Below are 15198 nucleotides of genomic sequence, written 5' to 3'. Positions count from 1 at the left end.
AACCATTTTATAAGACCCTTCAGTTTTTAAGGTTTATTCTTAGGAGACAATAGGGTTGGGGGAATATATTTGCTGACAAAAACGTGGAAAGGAGAAAGTTATGAGACCGGGCACTGACAGCTTGGCTCACCCAAAAGCAGAGCTCCTTAATAGGAGGCCGGATTTCGCCCCAGGCTAGCCGCCCCCCTCTCCAATATTCCCTCACTTTCCTCATTCAGTTCTGTCCTCCCGGGCAGTAGGGTCCCTTCCTCCATTCTTGCTGCATCAGCCATTCCATCGATCTTAAGCCCAACCTCTCCTCCAGCCAGGGTTCCGTTCAGAGGCACCTCGCTGTCCCTCCTCCTCTGAACCCTGAGATGTGCGGCCTTTCCTCCGCTGCACCTGCCTCTACGACAGTCCCCACTCCCTGCCTCTAAGGCACCCTAGTGTTCCGCCCTCCCAGTTTCACCCCCTCCTTCCCGGCGTCTCCGCCCCCTGTCCCTCCCGCTGCGCGGCTCTCAGAGAACGGGGAGTTGCTGTCGCCGCCGCCGCCGCCTCGGCTCCCCACAGCCGCTGCCGCCGCCGCTACGCTTAGTTCAGCCGCTAGGCCCAATGCTCTGACTTTGGAGGACCAGAGCGCTCTGAAGAGACATTCTCACTCCTTGCTGGGGGTCCGGGGCGCCTAGCCGGGCGTGGGGGGAAAGCTCTGCTTGCGGGGTACAGGGAGGGAAGAGCCTGGAACCGGAGCCAGCGCCATCCGTCGCTGGATCAACAAGACAGGGCAGGTTGAGGGGCGTCGGGGAAGAAAGAGGGGGTGTTATGGGCAGTCCCAGGGAGGACGAGGAAGCCCTGTAGCAGAAACTGATACGCTCTGACTTGTAGGGAGCCTGTTCACATTTGGGGATTGGTGACAACGTGGGTGCACTCCTCTCCTGGAGGCTGGTTGGATAGGAGGGTGTGGGATCTAAACAGTACCAGCTGTCCCCAAGTAAATTAAGGGGCAGCCAGGGGAAAAAAAAAAAAACACCTGGATGCTCCTCATTTCAAGGTGACAGAGAACCCTCCAGACAACCAACTGGTATATATACTAGTTAGGGTGGATTTGGAGGTGACTTCAAAAGGAGTGGAGGGTAACAAGGTGAGGAAAGGGCCTCAGCCGCTGAACCGTGTGCCACTATAAATTGGGGTGATTTGGTGAAAAAAGGGGTATGGTCCAGAGACAGGGTCTGGGAACCCTTTTCACTAAAGGGGGACGGCCTGGATGTTCTGAGACATAGTTTCTGGGGATTTCAGTTAAGAAAAGTGGAGATCCTTTCCACTTACGGGGTGGCAAAGACACCGCAGTTGGGTTCCACTCTGACATTGGCAATGCCTCAGCAGAGGTGGGGTGAGCTAGTATCTTCAAAGCTAAAGACCTGCACCCTTTAGATTACAGGAGTAGATGTGTCAGGAGCGCTGGGCCCCCAAATAGTGTGGAAAGGTGCCTGGGGCGATTAGAGCCACATCTTGGAAATTTTGAGGGTATTGGCTTTGGTCAAGTGGGGAACAAGGATACTGGAGAGCAAAGAGGGTAGCTTTCAGTAAGGGGCAAAAAACGAGGGTGGAGTCAACAGAGGTAGGTTGGCTGCTGGATCTGGTGGAGCTAGCTCGGGGCACAAGGGTGGGAGCTGGCGGCTCCGAGTTGGGGGTCTGAGGCTTATGCTCAAGTCCTGTGTGAGTCGGGACCGCAGCGTCAAGAGCATGCCCTAGTGAGCGGGCTTCTGTGGAGAGCCCAGCGCGCTCCGGGCGCCTGCCGGTTTGGGGGTGTCTCCTCCCGGTGCGCCATGGCGGCACTGGCCAGTAGCCTGATCCGTCAGAAGAGGGAGGTCCGCGAGCCCGGGGGCAGCCGGCCGGTTTCGGCCCAGCGGCGCGTGTGTCCCCGCGGCACCAAGTCCCTTTGCCAGAAGCAGCTCCTCATCCTGCTGTCCAAGGTGCGACTGTGCGGGGGGCGGCCCGCGCGACCGGCCCGCGGCCCGGGTGAGTGGCTGGAGCGGGGTCTCCAGGCCTGGGAGGCTGAGGCCAGGGATTTGGAAGAATAGGGCCCAACTGAGGGGGGCTCTCCGCAAGTGAAAGGGAGTGAGCCAGGACAACAAAGTCTCTGCAAGGGTATGCCTCAGTTTCCTTGCTTTCGAGAGCAAGGGAAGGCTTGAGGGGCTAAGTCTGGGGCCCCGAAGCCTCGCCGCTCCTTCTCGTCCCCCGAACTTTCCCCCACCCCCGCCCAACACAGGAGTCCCCACCCCCACCGTCCTCTGTCTACGTGCCGGCTCTCGCGATTCTTTCAATCCCAAGCGGAGGGGCCTGGGGGTTCCGAACGTTTCGGTCACCCCGAGGGTTTCTGCGGCTCCGGCAGCCCCGCCCCCGCTCCGGTTCTCCAGCTCCTCCACGCCTTGGCTCGGTTCCTCCTGGCCGAGCTTGCCTGGTTTGGCGCCAATCTCCCCAGGTCTCCCCCGGGTGTCCTTGCAGCAACCTCGCCGGCCCGCCCCTCTGTGACCTGCGCTTCAGCAAGGGAGATGGGCACCCCCTATACCACTACACGGCTCTGCAGTCGGGCCTCACATGCTTAGGGGACCCTTTGCCGCGAGGAACTCCTTGACACCGTAAAGCCTGTAGACCCGCGCGGCGACTTGGGGGGTCGTACCACCTACAAGGAGGTAGAGGGAAGTCGGCCGAGAGCAAGCGACGGGGAAGGAGCATTGTGAGGGTTAGCGTGTGGTCCCCGTCCAGGTACTGCAGGCAGGATCCCTCTGGCCCCGCCCCCGCCCGCTACCAGCTCCCTAGGGGTAGCCCCCTCGCGCCCGCCTCACCCCGCCGCCGACCCTCCATAGTGGTACGGTCCTCAGCCCACCCACTGAGTGGGACCGGGCCCCCATGTGACTCAGCCTGCCTCTTAGTCTCCCTCCCCCTCCCCCCATTTCCTTGACTTGGTACCGAACGACCCCCCCAACCCTAGCCCGGTTACCTGACTGAAGGGGAGAGGCTGAGCCAACGGACTGATAGACGACAGACAGACGGACAGATGGGTCAGTGTCAGGCCGGTGCTGAGTCAAGCGGAGGCCCGCGCCAAGAGAGCTGCAGCCGCAGCAGCAGGTGCTGAGTCAGCATCAGACCCAGTCCCACTCCCATTCCTGAGGGGGCGCCCCTATGCCCCTATCCTGTGGTCACCTTGCTACCCCCCCACCCCCGCCACATTTGCAAACCCACTACCACTTCTGCAGCCCTTCCCATCTTCTTCTGTCCTCTTGCCTTTTGATGTATCTAACCCCTTCCTATCCCCTTTTCTCCCCTACTCTCTTTCTGGTTGAGCTGTAAAGTAGGAATTAAGCCATTTAAATAGATTTCAATAAATTAATCTGAAAGTTGGGAGTAAAGAGAAAGCAGAAGGACCCACATCCCAGATTCCTCAGGAGTCAAAGAGAAGTGGGAGAGAGCTTGCTTGGAGAGGGCTCTGGGACCCTCTTCCTTTCCTCCATTCTCCCTTCTTTCCTCTGATCCCGTCAAGTGTAGGATTGTTTCTGGGAACAGAGATGTCATTTTCGAAGATGAATGTCTCTCTCTCCAGAGCCTCAACTCAAAGGCATCGTCACCAAACTGTTCTGCCGCCAGGGTTTCTACCTTCAGGCGAATCCCGATGGGAGCATCCAGGGCACCCCAGAGGACACCAGCTCTTTCAGTGAGAGGGGAAGCCAGCTGCTGGGTGGGAATGGGGAGAGTGAGGATAGGAGATGACAATCCTATTTCCACTTCAGTTTTTGTTGTTTTCATTCTGGCTTCTTGGGCCTCAAGGGAAGAAGTGGAACTGAAATGGGGGGCTCTGCTGAGGGTTTGAGGCCTGCAGTACTGATGCCCCCTTTTCTCCACTCCCAGCCCACTTCAACCTGATCCCCGTGGGCCTTCGTGTGGTCACCATCCAGAGTGCCAAGCTGGGCCACTACATGGCTATGAATGCTGAGGGGCTGCTCTACAGCTCGGTGAGACCATGAGGCTGAGGGGCCTGGGGTTTGGGGACCTCCCCATCAGCTCCAATCTTCCCAAGTACAGATATTTTACAGCTCAGGATTCCCTCTCCCTCCAGCTCTTGCTGATGTCCTGTCATGTCTGCTCACTGCAGAGATCCTCCTCTGGGGTCATTCCCACCCCTCCTCCTCACACAGGCCCCCAAATGCCCCAGACTCTTTGAATGTCCAATTCTTTCAGCCTTTTAGGGCCCCATTTCTCATCCTTCCTCCTCCAGACTTCATTATTATTCGCTTCCCAAGTCATTCAGGATAGGGGATGATGAGAAATTGGAAATAGAGTGGAGAGAAGTTATCTTCTTATTCTAGGGCCTGCCAAAATCTAGTTCCTAACCCCCAGGAGCCTTCCAGACTCCTCCTCATCCCCTTTTCTTTCAGTTCCTGCATGGACTCAGAAGTTGGCCCTCCTAGCCAAAATGTATAGATTACATCCTGGCTTGTTCTTCCCAGGGCTCTCTTCTGTCCAGTAATGTGTCTTTTGGTTTCTCTGACTATATGTGCCTTTCTGGGTCTTTGTCTCCTCAGCCACATTTCACAGCTGAGTGTCGCTTTAAGGAGTGTGTCTTTGAGAATTACTATGTCCTATATGCCTCTGCCCTCTATCGCCAGTGCCATTCTGGCCGGGCCTGGTACCTGGGCCTGGACAAGGAGGGCCAAGTCATGAAGGGAAATCGAGTCAAGAAGACCAAGGCAGCTGCCCACTTTGTGCCCAAGCTCCTGGAGGGTGAGTATGGACTCCAGATAAGGTAGGCCACATGGGAGGGTATTGATTTTGACATGGACATTTTGTGACACGTGGTTCAGGGGCTACAAGTGTTAAGAGGACACCTGTATTGACAGTTCAAGCCAGAAAGGCTCTGGCCTTTGGGGAACTCTCCTTGTATGGGTTGGGGTTCCCAGAGGATGAGTATAGGGGAAGGGAGCCCTTTCAGAGCTGTGATTCTGCCTAGTCTCTCTGTGCCTAACTCTTCTTCCTGCTCCTCTCTCTCCCCTTCACAGTGGCCATGTACCGGGAGCCTTCTCTCCACAGTGTCCCTGAGACCTCCCCTTCCAGTCCCCCTGCCCCCTGAAAGCCCCCTGGACTGGAGGCTCCCTGCACTTGCACTGAGCCAGCCACCACCATAGCCTGTCTCCCAGCCCTGTTCCTGCCCCTGCTCTCACCCCTGCAGCCACACTCATGCCCTGAGCAGCCAAGTCCTACCAGGTGCTCTACCCTGAGGGAGCCCAGGGGCTGGCTGTGACTTCTGGGGCTGCAAGATCCCTGGGCCTGGGATGGGGTCAGAAAAGGGGATGTCTGAAAATGGTCCTGGCTGATCACATCTTTCCTTCCACACTCACATAACCCCAAAGCCTTTTCCTGAGATGGCGCTGGGTGTTTCCAAACTGATGGAACCAGGGCATAAATACATCCCACCCGGGGATCAGCCAGTTCCCGGAACCGTATGCCCTCTTCATTGCCACTGAGCCATAGATTTATAGGTCCACTGGAGCTCAGGATTAGTTTTCTTTGTCCCCTACTCCACCTTCTGCCATGTTCTGAACAGGTTCTGGAATACCAGGCACCCCAGCCAGGGCCATTTCTTCATGAAGGCTCTGTGCTGGAATGCAGGCATGCTGCCAGGCTGTTCTGGATCCATCAAGCTTCTGTCCTTGACCCAGATGGACCCTTGATTTCTAAGTAGAGGGAGGCTAGATTTGAGCCCTGTTCCAGCTGTTGGCCTTGGTCTAAACTGGTACTAGTCTCAGATCACCACAGGTTTAACTTTCAAAAAAACCCAGTTCTAGAGCATGGTGTTCTAGACACATATGGCGCCATACTTCCATCTGAATCTCAGCTCTAGGACATAGACCACAACTCTCAGCCCTTTCTTCCTGGATGGAATTGGGACCTATATAGCCATATTATTGCTCTAGAGTAATTTCTAGATTCACCCTCCCACCTTCTCTAGTGTATCTATTAAAAACAAGCTCTGGAAAGGACCCAGCTATGATTCATAAAGAACTAAACTCGGGATGAATCAAGAACCTCTTTCTTGTTTTTCCTAGATTTTCTAAAAATCTTATTCTTCCTATAGAATGCAGACCTTATTTTTTACATGCAATTTCTAGCTCCTGCAGCTCATCTGGGGTCCTGACAGGGAAACAGAATATGAGGAAGGGCAGAGGAGTTTTAGGAGGAATCCTTGGCTCAAGTGGGGAAGCTGGGATGGGGAAGGGACTAAACCCATGGCATGATTGGACCTGTGCCTAGATTGGAGTGCCGTGAACACTTAGCTACCTCTGTAGGATTCCTTCCAGATCCCCTTTAAAGCTGAGGTCTTTGGGTAATGGGTCTAGAATGAAAAGGACAAATGGGACATAGATTTAAACACCAGTGAGGAGACCCAATTCAGCAATAAGTCCCACCCCTTTCCCCTATAGGTTAGGCTAAGGAGGGTGAGGGCCTCTTAGGCTCTAGACCTCATATACCCTCAGAGCTTCTAACTGAATAGAACTTTCTTTACCTTGCAGCTTATAATCTTAGCTGGGTTTTAAGTACCCAAAAAGCGCCTGACTAGATTTCTCTGAAAAGCATGGAGAGGTAGGGGCAGGCCTGAAAAAGACCAGAAACCCACCAGGAACTAGGAGGGAGACTCTGAACAGCATCTGACTTGGGCAGGGTAGACTGAGGAGGTCCTAAAGGAAGGGGCTAGGGCTCAGAGGCCGGCCACTTTTCCTCAGGCTCTTTCTACTTCTGGCTTGTTACAAGAGGAGTGGGTACTCCCCTCTCCCACACAGACCCCGCTCAGGCCCCACCCATCTCCTGGGTTTGCTCTCAAGGGATGGAGTCCCCACTCCATGCTCTCAATTAAAGACGATTTATACAACTCAAGTATTGTCTGTCATCTGTGGGTGGCGGGCATTGGCAGTTGCTTGGGGCGGGACCAAGTCCCAGGGGCGGAGCGGGTGGGCTGGCGGCTGCCCCCCCCAACAACAGGTGCACATTCCTGGGCGCCTCGTCACTTCCCCTGCGCTGGTTGTCCCGGTGGCTCAGTCAGCGAAGTGACTGAGCAAAACGGCTGGGATATGACCCTAGGGGCGCTGCTGCTGCTGGGGGCCCTGGGGGCGCCGCTCGTCCGGGGTAAGTCTGGGCGTCAAACGGACAATTATTGGGCCAGGGGTTGTGGCCGGGCCCCATGGCTTCACTTAGTATTCCCTCTTGCAGGCGTCCGTGGCTCGCCGGCGGAGGGCCGGCTCCTCGAGAAACTTTTCTCGGGCTACGATAGCTCTGTGCGGCCGGCACGGGACGTGGGAGACCGCGTCTGGGTCAGCATCGGTCTCAGCCTAGCGCAACTCATCAGCCTGGTGAGGGTGCACAAGGGTTTGGAAGTCAGGCCAATTGGGGGGCGTGGCTTTAGGCAAGGCCCCAGGGATTGTCGGCTGGGGGCGGGGCCTGGGGCGGGGCCTGGGGCGAGACCAGGCAGGGCGAAAGACGCGGTCGTTAGCCCGGATTGGGTTACAATCAAACCAATGGACACGCTGTGGGCAAGGCTGCTGGACCTGAAAGTCGTAGAGCTGAGTAGATTAACGAACAGGCCTTTGGGTGGATCTTGAAGTGAAGCTGGGGGTCGCTTATGGCTGGGGGGCAGGTCTTGGGGCGGGGTCACGGGCACGGGGCGGACCTTGGTGCAGAATAGGTTCAATAAACCACAGCAACCAGAGATTCTGGGTTGAGTGAATTATGGGCTGTGGGACAGAACCAGGGGGAGGGCCGGCATGGGGGCAGGACCTGTAGATTAATTGATTGGCCGTATAGACCGCTGGAGTACAGACCTCGGAGATAGAGGTGGGGCTTAAACATGACGCGACGTCTTAGAAGGGGGGGCTTGGACCCAAGAGGGTGGGACTCAGAAAAAGGGGAGTTTCCGACGAAGCTTGATCAGCCAAGTCCACTTTTTCCTCTCCACTCACCTCACCCTTTAACCTTTTCCCTTTTAGAACGAGAAGGATGAGGAGATGAGCACAAAGGTGTACTTAGACCTGGTACGGAGACCCCCACGGGGTGGGAAAGGGCGTTCTGCCTTTACAATTTCCTTGAATGTCTGACCCAGTAAGAATATTTTTTGCATCATAATCTCAGATGACACATTTATAACTGAAACAAAACTTTCAGGAAACCATTCCTTTTTTTTTAACACTGGTTTGGGGCAACTAATTTGATTCCTTACCACAACCCCTGGCCCAATAATTGTCCGTTTGACGCCCAGACTTACCCCGGTAAGGTCGCGAATTGCAGTTTGAAAAACTGTTTTAGAGGATATGTAGTGCAAACTCCTCATTTTCACAGACTAAAAGTTGGGGGCCCAGTGTGAGGGAAGGGAAACTTAGCTGATGGGGTCCAACTAATGAAGGTGGATCCGGAATCAGAACTCCGGCCTCCAGAACCAGAGCCTATACCTGTGCTGCTAGCCTCCTCGCATTCTTTTCCCGGGCTTCCTTCCGGTATCCCAAGTTCCTGCGGACAGCCCCTCAGCCTCTGTTTCCTTAGGCGTGGACGGACTACAGGCTGAGCTGGGACCCTGCGGAACACGAGGGTATCGATTCACTCCGCATTACGGCTGAATCCGTGTGGCTACCAGACGTGGTGCTGCTAAACAAGTAGGATCTTGTGGACCGGGCCTCTGGAGGGGTGGGGCATTAGGAGGGCGGAGCCTGAATCCAGGCGAGATTCCTTTCCTGCAGCAATGACGGAAATTTTGACTTCGCTCTGGACATTAACGTCGTGGTGTCCTCCGACGGCTCCTTGCGCTGGCAGCCTCCGGGCATCTATCGCAGCAGCTGCAGCATCCAGGTCCCTAGGCTCCGCCTGGGAAGCCCAAAGCTCTTAGAAACGCTGCCTCTCTTGAAACATCCCGATTACCCCGCGACTCCCAGTCCTCCTCCATTGTCCCCCATGACCCTCACATCTCTCTTGCCTTCCCAATTTTTAGTTGAGTTTCATCTTCTCTGTACACTTTCATTTCCAGTCTTCCTCAGCGATCCCCCTCCATTGCCCATGGCCCCTCCTAATAACCTTACAATTCCTCTGTGCCCCCACCTCCCTGTGGCCCCCCTTGGTGGTGCCTATTCCCTGGTGCCCCATATCTTTTGACTCCTATCTGCCCTGTGACCTCCCCAACACCCTCAACCCCAACCAGTTTTCTGGCAGCTCTAGTGACTCCCAACTCCATCTAGGTCACCTACTTCCCCTTTGACTGGCAGAACTGCACCATGGTGTTCAGTTCCTATAGCTATGACAGCTCAGAGGTCAGCCTGCAGAATGGCTTGGATCCTGATGGGCAAGAGCAGCAGGAAGTGCACATTCATGAAGGGACCTTCATTGGTGAGTAGGCATGGCTACCATATCTATGGGCTTTATGATTTCCAGCTTCTAACAGGCTGATAGATATACCTGTCTGTGACACCCACTACAATCCTGTGGGGTCAGCAAGATAGGTATGACCATCTACATTTTACAGATATGGAAACTGAGACTTGTTCAAGTTTATTAGAGATGGGCTGCCCAACCCAGTGTCCACAGTTAGCTCCTTATCATATCAACCCCTGAGGTCTAGGATGTGGCAGAGAAAGCCATACTGGGCACGGCAAGGAAATCCCACCTCTGTCTTCTTCTGCTGTACTTCCTCCCCTCCTCCCAGAGAATGGCCAATGGGAGATTATCCACAAGCCTTCTCGGCTAATTCAGCCTCCAGTGGATCCTAGGGGCAGGGGGGACGGACAGCGTCAAGAAGTCACCTTCTACCTCATCATTCGGCGGAAGCCTCTCTTCTACCTGGTCAACGTCATTGCGCCGTGCATCCTCATCACTCTCCTGGCCATCTTCGTCTTCTACCTGCCACCAGATGCAGGTAAGGGAGAAGGGACTGCAAACCTCCCTTTTACCAATTGCTCAGCTTCTTCCATTCCACCCTGAATCCAGGCAAGTTTTTCTTGCCAGCCCAAGCCTATAGCTACCTGTTTTGGATTGTGCTTCAGTAATCTCACCCTGATTCTCCCTTTAACCTTGTCATTTGGGTCCAGGTTTTCCCTCCAACCTTAGGCTCTGCCTCTCCTCTGCTGCCCACTTCTCTCCATTCAGTAATTTCTGAACTCTTCGCTTCAGAATTCTAGGATCTTATCCTTCGAACCTCCACTCCTCTGACCAACAAACTCCTGGGCTTAGACAACTCTCCCTTTCCCTTTTCCCATTCCTGGCATCCTCCCTCCCCCACTTTTTAGACATCTCCCAGTCCTTTAACATCCTATCTCCCTTGAAAGTAATAGCCAACATATTTCTAGGAGGCAGCATAATGTAGTAACAGTAATCTTGAGTAAACTTCTTAATCTTTATGTGTCTCAATTTCCTGATCTGCAAATGGAAACAATCATTATCCCTACTGCATAAGATTATTTTGAAGATTAACTGAGTTAACAGAACTATACCTAGAACCATAAATTCTATGTAAATGTTGGGATTGTTTTTACTATTTTTGAGCACTTGCTATAAGGTAATACAATTAAGATGTTATTACATGTATTTGGTCAATTCTAATCTGTACAACTCTGTGAGATAAAAACTGAATTGTCTTCCCATTTTACAGAGGAGGATAAAGAGGCTGAGAGCTTAAGTCTTTGCCTGACATTACACAGAGAGAGGTGGTGTTACTATTCCAAGCCTGGTTAGTGCCAACCTGATTCAGAGACCCCATATCCTTAACTCTGGTAGTCAAAACATGTTTTCCTCCTCTCTGGGATCAAGTCTTCTCTCTTTCTAGGGAAGGAAAGTGATGCAGCTCTAGAATACACTTCCAAATGTAACTTCCGCTTCCTCCTGAGCAGGGCAAATCTTGGAACCCAATCTTATAGGACTAACAGAGTGGATCATAAGTTATTTTACTTTAATATGTTCCAGCAAGTTTGCAGTGCCTGTTGTATGTCACAAGAATAATTAGCCACCTGGTGTATCCTTATATACTGGTTCATTTTTAGATCCCTCAAATTACTCTTTAGTTCCTGAAAAAGCTACAGGGGTTGGTCCATTCATTAATACCACAATATTTATTGAGCATTTGTAATGTGCTAGCCACTGAGAATACATCAGTGAATAGAAAAGACAAAAATCACTGCCCATATGGATGGAGTTTAGGTTCTAGAGAGGGAGAGAGTCAATAAAAAAAATAAAGTAAATCTATTAGAGAGTATATTAGAAGACAAAACCTAAGGAGGAAAAAGAAGTTGGGAAAAGGGCTAGGGAGGATGAGAGTGGGGATAGGGGTCGCAATTTAAAAATAGGGTGATCAGTGAATGCCTCACTAAAAAGAAAATATATGATCAATATTTGAACAACAACCTGAAAGAGGTGAGAGAATGACTCTGGCAGATATGTGGGGGAAGAATGTACCAGAGGGAGTTAACAGTGAATGCAAAGGCCCTGAGGTGGGAGTGGGCCTTGCATATTCCAGAAATAGCCAATGTAACTGAATGAAGTAATCAGGAAGGATAACAGGAGATTAAATCAGAGAGCTAATGTGAAGGCCTTGTAGACCATAGTAAGGGCTTTAGCTTTTATGCAGAAGGAGATGGGAAGTCACTGGAAGGTTTTGAGAAGAGGAGTGATCTGATCACATCTACATTTTAACAGGGTCAATCTGGCTGCTCTTTTGAGAATAGTCAGTAGCAGGGCAAGGGATAAAAGTGAGGCCTTTATAATAACTCAGAATGGTGGTTTGTAGCAGAGTGGTAGTGGTAGATGTGATAAATCATGAGTTTCAGGATATATTTTGAAGGTAGAGCCAATAGGGCTTGCTATGGATTGGATATGGGATAAGAGAGAGAGGAGAGTTGATAATGACTCAAAAGGATTTTGGCCAGAGTCTCATGAAAGATGGAGTTGTCATTTATGACATAGAAGTTGGTGGTAAGGGAATTATGTTTGGATATGTTAAGTTTGAGATTATCTATTGGACATCCAAGTGGAGAGGTGAAGTAGGCAGGTGGATATATGTCTGGAGTTTAGGCGAATAAGTTGAGGCTGGAAGTATAAATGTAGGAGTCATTTGCATGCAGTTGGCCCTTCCAAAAGCCTGTCCTTGAATGGGCTGGAGACATGGTCACTGATTATGCCATGGAGACTGCCTTCTGGTAGAGCCTAATCTTCCATCTTTTCTTCTTCCCCACAAGGAGAGAAGATGGGGCTCTCCATCTTTGCCCTGCTGACCCTTACTGTGTTCCTGCTGCTTCTGGCAGACAAAGTGCCTGAGACCTCTCTGTCTGTCCCCATCATTATCAAGTACCTCATGTTTACTATGATCCTCGTCACCTTCTCAGTTATCCTTAGCGTTGTAGTCCTCAACCTGCACCATCGCTCACCCCACACCCACCAAATGCCCTTTTGGGTCCGTCAGGTAAGAAGATCACCTCCTCCAACCTGTGTTAACTCTCAATCCTAGTGTTTGGCTTTTTGTTCAGGTATCATTCCTCCTTCCTACCAACTTCAGCCTTCCCCTTCACAGCCCCAAGGGAGAACTACAACTCCTGGTAGAGTGTCGACATGCCAGGCAGGGCTTCTTGTGTGTTGCAATGTTGCATAATTAATTTTACTCTCCTATCATCATTTCATAGACCCCATACTCTTTTCATCAGTCTTGTCCATCCAGGATCCCAGGGAAACATTCTCGGGGTTAGGTACTACCAGGTGGAAGCCTTCAGAACTTTTTCCAGTCAGGATGCCTCCCAATCCACTTAAGAGCTCTAAAGGCTGTGCAGTTGCATTTACTTGTCTGTGTAGCCCTGTGGAACCTATGCATGCATGAGCAGGCATCGACATAAGGAGTGGGGGCGGTTGGCTGCTTCTTTTCTGGACTGAAATCAGGAGAGCCCCCTCCAGCACCCTTTTTCTACTCTGCAGATCTTCATCCACAAACTCCCGCTGTACCTGGGTTTGAGGAGACCCAAACCTGAGAGAGATCAGAAGCTGGAGCCACCTCCTGTAGCCCCCAGGGATTCTCCAGGGAGTGGATGGGGTCGGGGAACAGATGAATATTTCATCCGGAAGCCACCGAGTGATTTTCTCTTCCCGAAACCCAACAGGTAGTACCTACTCCCCATCGCCCAAATAGAAGGGAGAGGGAGAACTACAGTTCCCAGAAGACTTGCGGAGGCAGGCCCCAAGCTTCCGGAAGATGCTGTGGTTGAGCATCATGGGAATTGTAGTATCCATTCTGCTGGTGGGAACTAATGCGTACAGGGATGGGAGGAATTGGGAAGGCTGGAGAGTTCTCTACTGGCGGGAGAGCCTGAAGGGCCTCAGGTTGTGAAAACTGGCAGGGTGCTGGAAGAGGGAGTTGGGGCGGGGCCTGGAGCACTGTCGCTGGCTCTATCTTTGCGCCCGGGGCGTGGACAAACAGTTCCGTCTCTTCCAGATTCCCATCTGAATTGGCTGCCCCGGACCTGCGGCGATTTATCGCTGGTCCAAACCGGGCCATGGGCCTGCCTCCCGAGCTACGGGAGGTCGTTTCCTCCATCAACTACATCGCTCGACAGCTGCAGGAACAGGAAGACCACGACGCGGTAAGTTCGATGAAGATTGAAAAAGACGGGGCTTCGATGGCCTTGGCTCCACCCCCGCACTGGGTTTTATTTCTGATTGGGAGATTGCCTCATTTGGTCCAGCCTTCTGCTTTCCAATTGGCTCTTCTATCCATCGCTCGCGGTTTTGCTCTCCTGTGTTCCGCCCCCTACCTTTGTTTCAGAGCCCTGGTTCCACGAGTACCAGGGCGGAGAACAGGGCTATGGGGGCGGCCTTCCCTGGGGGTCTGGAGCTCAGGAACAGATTCCTTTGCCTACCCCCAGCTGAAGGAAGACTGGCAGTTTGTGGCCATGGTAGTGGACCGCCTTTTCCTGTGGACCTTCATCATCTTCACGAGCGTCGGGACCCTCGTCATCTTCCTGGACGCCACGTACCACTTGCCCCCTCCCGATCCCTTTCCTTGAGGACAGACGGCCGAGACCAGGGTCTTGGCCAGTTGAACTGACTTTGGCAGTACTATCAAGCCTCTATCCCTTTCTTCCTCTTACTTCCTTCACTAGGAATCCAGTCCTCTCATTTAGTTTCTTCGGAGAGTGTTGGAGTGGGACTGGGCAGGCGGAGTCCTTGGGCCCACCAGAAATGCACTATCAGCTTATTTACTCTGGCTTTTTGAAAAAGCTCCCATGGATATCCACACCTAGGTTCTCAGTAAAATGGAACAAAGAACAAGAACTAGACTGTTAGCTTTAGGAGGGCAGGATTCTGGTTCACTGTACCATCCCCAGCCCTTAGTACAGGTCCTGACCTATTGTAGGTGCTTAACATTTGTATAAATAGAGAAGATTTTTTTCTGGAAGGAAATATACCAATTAATAGCACTTATGTTTTGCATGTTGGGAGTAGTGGCCTTTTTTTCCCTGTTTTTACCTTCTGTAATTTGTTATCTTTTGTAATAAGTATCATCTTTAGGTGTAAAAAACGGTTATTTCTGAAAGGATGTATTTATAATGAGAAAAAGAAAGCACACTTTAAAAGTCTCTATTCCAAGTTTCAGCTTTAGTGTTCAAACTTTGGATAAGCTATTTAACTACTCTGTACTTAAGTTTCCACATCTATAAAATGAAGCTAATAGTATCTGCCCACTAGTTTGAGGATCATGTGGGAACAAAAGCACCATATAGTATGTATCAGAGGTTGCAAACCAGTGTGTCTCGTTTGACCCACGTTGGCCTAAATGGTTTTAAATTTGAATTAGTTCAGTACTTTTAAAATTTGGATAGTTCACAGAGAAATATGGACTTCTGGTTTCTTTTGAAAAAAATTGAAAACTGCACTTAACACCAGGCCTGATTCCCTTGTGAGCAGCAACCTGCTGGAGCTGATTATTGACTGCCCACTTTGGTCAGGGTATTTGTACCAGAATTCCTCATAGCCCCCACCCTCCTAACCAGCTTCATTCATTTTACTTCCCCACCCCTTCATAGCACTAGGCCAAACACAGGGGAGGGAGGGGGTACAAGGAGTTGCAGCCAGTGGGAGGTTGGGGGGTGGAGAAAGGTATGTCTTTTATGGCCATCACACATTTTGTGCCCAGTTTCCTTTTAATTCGGAGAAAAGGTT

At 51.8% G+C, this 15198-nt stretch overlaps 2 protein-coding genes across 5 annotated transcripts; both read left to right on the top strand.

The window, feature by feature from the left end:
- Positions 1–59: 59 nt before the first annotated feature.
- On the top strand, positions 60–6893 carry FGF11 (fibroblast growth factor 11). 3 transcript variants are annotated; one of them, XM_073234896.1, is made up of 5 exons: positions 60–1949; positions 3622–3688; positions 3883–3986; positions 4557–4755; positions 5031–6893. In XM_073234896.1, the coding sequence occupies exons 1-5, from the start codon at positions 1803–1805 to the stop codon at positions 5099–5101; spliced, it is 588 nt and encodes a 195-aa protein (XP_073090997.1). In that variant the 5' UTR covers positions 60–1802; the 3' UTR covers positions 5102–6893. The 3 variants fall into 3 exon arrangements, with proteins under 3 accessions (XP_073090997.1, XP_036882998.1, XP_017530693.1); XM_037027103.2 differs by having other exon boundaries at positions 81–1995; positions 3578–3688; positions 4641–4755; XM_017675204.3 differs by having other exon boundaries at positions 81–1995; positions 3578–3688.
- Positions 6894–7008: 115 nt separating this feature from the next.
- On the top strand, positions 7009–14469 carry CHRNB1 (cholinergic receptor nicotinic beta 1 subunit). 2 transcript variants are annotated; one of them, XM_017675201.3, is made up of 11 exons: positions 7009–7152; positions 7237–7376; positions 8010–8054; positions 8560–8669; positions 8754–8862; positions 9246–9393; positions 9710–9919; positions 12231–12454; positions 12958–13139; positions 13472–13619; positions 13902–14469. In XM_017675201.3, the coding sequence occupies exons 1-11, from the start codon at positions 7098–7100 to the stop codon at positions 14040–14042; spliced, it is 1512 nt and encodes a 503-aa protein (XP_017530690.1). In that variant the 5' UTR covers positions 7009–7097; the 3' UTR covers positions 14043–14469. The 2 variants fall into 2 exon arrangements, with proteins under 2 accessions (XP_017530690.1, XP_017530692.1); XM_017675203.3 differs by lacking the exons at positions 7009–7152; positions 7237–7376 and adding an exon at positions 7483–7590.
- The last annotated feature ends 729 nt before the right edge of the window (positions 14470–15198 follow it).

This window comes from Manis javanica, chromosome 4, assembly GCF_040802235.1.
Source record: "Manis javanica isolate MJ-LG chromosome 4, MJ_LKY, whole genome shotgun sequence".
Lineage (NCBI taxonomy): Eukaryota > Metazoa > Chordata > Mammalia > Pholidota > Manidae > Manis > Manis javanica.
This window is presented reverse-complemented; position numbering and strand designations above follow the sequence as displayed.

What these genes read in the sequence shown, in the direction of transcription:
- FGF11 (XM_017675204.3), top strand. Translation starts at nt 1,803, where the DNA reads ATGGCGGCACTGGCCAGTAGCCTGATCCGTCAGAAGAGGGAGGTCCGC. An exon ending in AGAGGACACCAGCTCTTTCA is followed by an intron (nt 3,689 to 3,882) that starts GTGAGAGGGGAA and finishes CTCCACTCCCAG; the next exon opens with CCCACTTCAACCTGATCCCC. An exon ending in AGGGGCTGCTCTACAGCTCG is followed by an intron (nt 3,987 to 4,556) that starts GTGAGACCATGA and finishes TTGTCTCCTCAG; the next exon opens with CCACATTTCACAGCTGAGTG.
- CHRNB1 (XM_017675201.3), top strand. Translation starts at nt 7,098, where the DNA reads ATGACCCTAGGGGCGCTGCTGCTGCTGGGGGCCCTGGGGGCGCCGCTC. An exon ending in GACGTGGTGCTGCTAAACAA is followed by an intron (nt 8,670 to 8,753) that starts GTAGGATCTTGT and finishes CCTTTCCTGCAG; the next exon opens with CAATGACGGAAATTTTGACT. An exon ending in CTCTTCCCGAAACCCAACAG is followed by an intron (nt 13,140 to 13,471) that starts GTAGTACCTACT and finishes CGTCTCTTCCAG; the next exon opens with ATTCCCATCTGAATTGGCTG.